Source organism: Montipora foliosa, chromosome 13 (assembly GCF_036669935.1).
Source record: "Montipora foliosa isolate CH-2021 chromosome 13, ASM3666993v2, whole genome shotgun sequence".
NCBI classification, from domain to species: Eukaryota; Metazoa; Cnidaria; class Anthozoa; order Scleractinia; family Acroporidae; genus Montipora; species Montipora foliosa.
This window is the reverse complement of record NC_090881.1, coordinates 27,265,323-27,267,822: the sequence shown is the minus strand read 5'-3', so window position 1 is coordinate 27,267,822 and position 2,500 is coordinate 27,265,323. Positions and strand designations below refer to the sequence as shown.

The 2,500-nt window shown below is 39.2% G+C and overlaps 1 protein-coding gene across 1 annotated transcript in view; it reads left to right on the top strand.

Moving 5' to 3' along the window:
- Positions 1-1,854: 1,854 nt before the first annotated feature.
- LOC137983093 (lysosome-associated membrane glycoprotein 1-like) overlaps positions 1,855-2,500 on the top strand; it is an 11,834-nt gene continuing 11,188 nt past the window's right edge. Inside the window, exon 1 of the mRNA XM_068830278.1 lies at positions 1,855-2,071. Coding sequence (XP_068686379.1) covers positions 2,017-2,071 — 55 coding nt within the window. The 5' untranslated portion in view covers positions 1,855-2,016. The remainder of the gene's footprint in view (positions 2,072-2,500) is intronic.

Genomic DNA, 2,500 nt, shown 5'->3' with positions numbered 1-2,500 from the left:
CTTACAGAATACCCCAAAAATGATGTCAAAATGCTGGAAATGTTGGAAATTGCCACTTGACAGGAACTAAATTTGCAAAATTTTCCAAGATCCTCCTTAAGGCTTGCGCCTTCAGCACCTAAAAACACTCCCTATTTTCCTTCAAAAGGGGTTGGAATATCTGAACATGGCTGTTGTTTAGTGGAATTGAGATCTCCCATTTTTCTTTCTTTTCTTTCGTTCACCTGTTAGATTTTGATGACCTCTTTGATGATGATGACCTACAGTGACAGGAAAAATTCAAGAACATCATTGTAATAATAATTTTGCATGAACTTGCATGTAGATTACTGCATGTATATTCCAAGATGAAGTTTTGCATTAGGAATTTTGTAAGCCAATTTTGAAGATGGATAATAAAATAATAATTTATATTTCTTATACTGGAAACTGAAAAGAGCCCTTGCTGCATTAATTTAATTTAATTTAATTTAAGAAAATACATAAGAGGAGAAATACAGGATAGTTGGAGATCCTTGCAGTTAAGCAGCAAGTCCAGCAACTTATGCTGCTGCAAAGAAAGCCTGGAAAAAATCCAGGCTTGAACGGGGCCTTTTTAACTGTGATGATCTGTAACTGTCATGTATTTTAATTTCCAATGTTCAAATATATGACCATTCCATAAATTCCAAATCATAAATAAAAGCAGACAACAGAAATTAATACAACTGATTATGAAGATAAGTACAAGAAGTAAAATTATGCAACAGAGCAATAGTGCAGTCGGTGAGGACTAGAAGGAAACAGATGAACCATTCAAGCCAGTCGATCCACAAGTTGCATTCACTCTGCACTCAAGAGCACAAGTCCATCCTTTCATGCTAATATTTTTTTCTCTTTATATTTTCATATTTGAAATCAGAAGTAGTTTATTACTTTCATTTGTTTAATGGCCTACACGTTTTAATAAAGATGACCATAAACATACAACTTTTAAAATGTAAATATCTCATTACAACAGATTTCTGTCTGCTTCTTGAAGCAGTTGTGCAGATGAATGACAAACAAAGATAATGGGATAACTTGATTGGAAGGGTTTCTTGAAAACAAAGACCTTAACACTCCGAAAACTTGAGAACGAAGAAAGTAACCCAAAACCCACAATTTAGCTAACCCTAGGCCTAAAGTTGGCTTTTAGGCCTAGGGTTAGCCCCTGGGGGGAGTGGATTTTAGGAATTTCTGAGTGAGGATGTGCATCTGGGACCCTGGAACCCTTAGCCTGTACCAGAGCTAGTTCAGCTGAACTTTGCTACCCTATACTAGATTAAACTCCCCAAATCCCCCCTATCCTAGTGAGTCATGCTGATCAATGCCAAGCATGCACATACGCATTATCAAGAATGATAAATTGTTTATTAAAATTCAACCAGCATTAAAATGACCGATTTCCATCTGAATCCCAATTTTTGACAGTTAGTAACATCCAGTAGTGTTTTATGATAGCCATCTATCTACACTACAAGGAAAGGTTACGTTTATACAAACGTTGGCCGTGTAGCACTTGTATTTTAAACAGAGTTAACTGAATAGAGTGTAATGTGAAGTGCTAGATTTCTATCCCATATGAACCATGTGAGCGTTAGCCCTACTGATGGAAATGGGCCCACACAAGGACAGAGAAAAACTCTGACCAAGGCCACGTTTCTATAAACGTAACCTTTCCTTGTACTTGTACATGTTCATTGGCGTGACTTTAACATGTTCAGTTCCCACGGCCTGCTCCCGTCTGACCTTGTAGCTCAGTCGGTAGAGCGGCGGAGATCTAACCCGAAGGTCGTGGGTTCAATTCCCACCCTGGTCAGAGTGTTTTCCCGTACCCTGTCACGTGGTTACCAATCTACGGGACCTCGGCGGTGCGAGGAGTTCAGTCGTCTCGTTTTTTCGCATCGCAGCCGGCGGCGGCAGCTATTCGTTGCCTTCCTTAATCTTTCTTTGATTGAGAAGCACTTAATAAATAATTTTTTTATCTGTTTGGATATGTCGGGAGCACAGGCGAAGTCTTTGTTGCGTCTCTCTGTTTTTGTTTTCTTGGGTAAGTACTTTCGTCTGCTGTTCATATTCTGTAGACACAGTTACTTATGTTTTACCTCTTTCCTCCTCAGAAAAAAAGTTACATTTTCAAGGATCACGCTTCTCTTGAAAAGTACGAGGCGAACTTTCTTTTCTCTGCCTCCCAACGGCGAGGGCATGCAAGATTCTGCAACGGGATCTGTTCGATTTCGTCACAAATTGCCCCATTGTCATCATTAAAAGAGCGAATTCTAAAAAGCGATAATTTGGGTTTTTTTATTTTCATGCGTGTTCATTGAAATTGGATGACCATGAAAACTTAGAAGAGTTTTTCAAAAAAAATGCGGTTGATCACGTCTTCCCCCACCCTACTCCCTCACAACGATCCTCTGCCTCAGGTTGACCTCTTTCATCCAGGGTATTTCCGCAGTACATTGGTCTGACCCTAAAA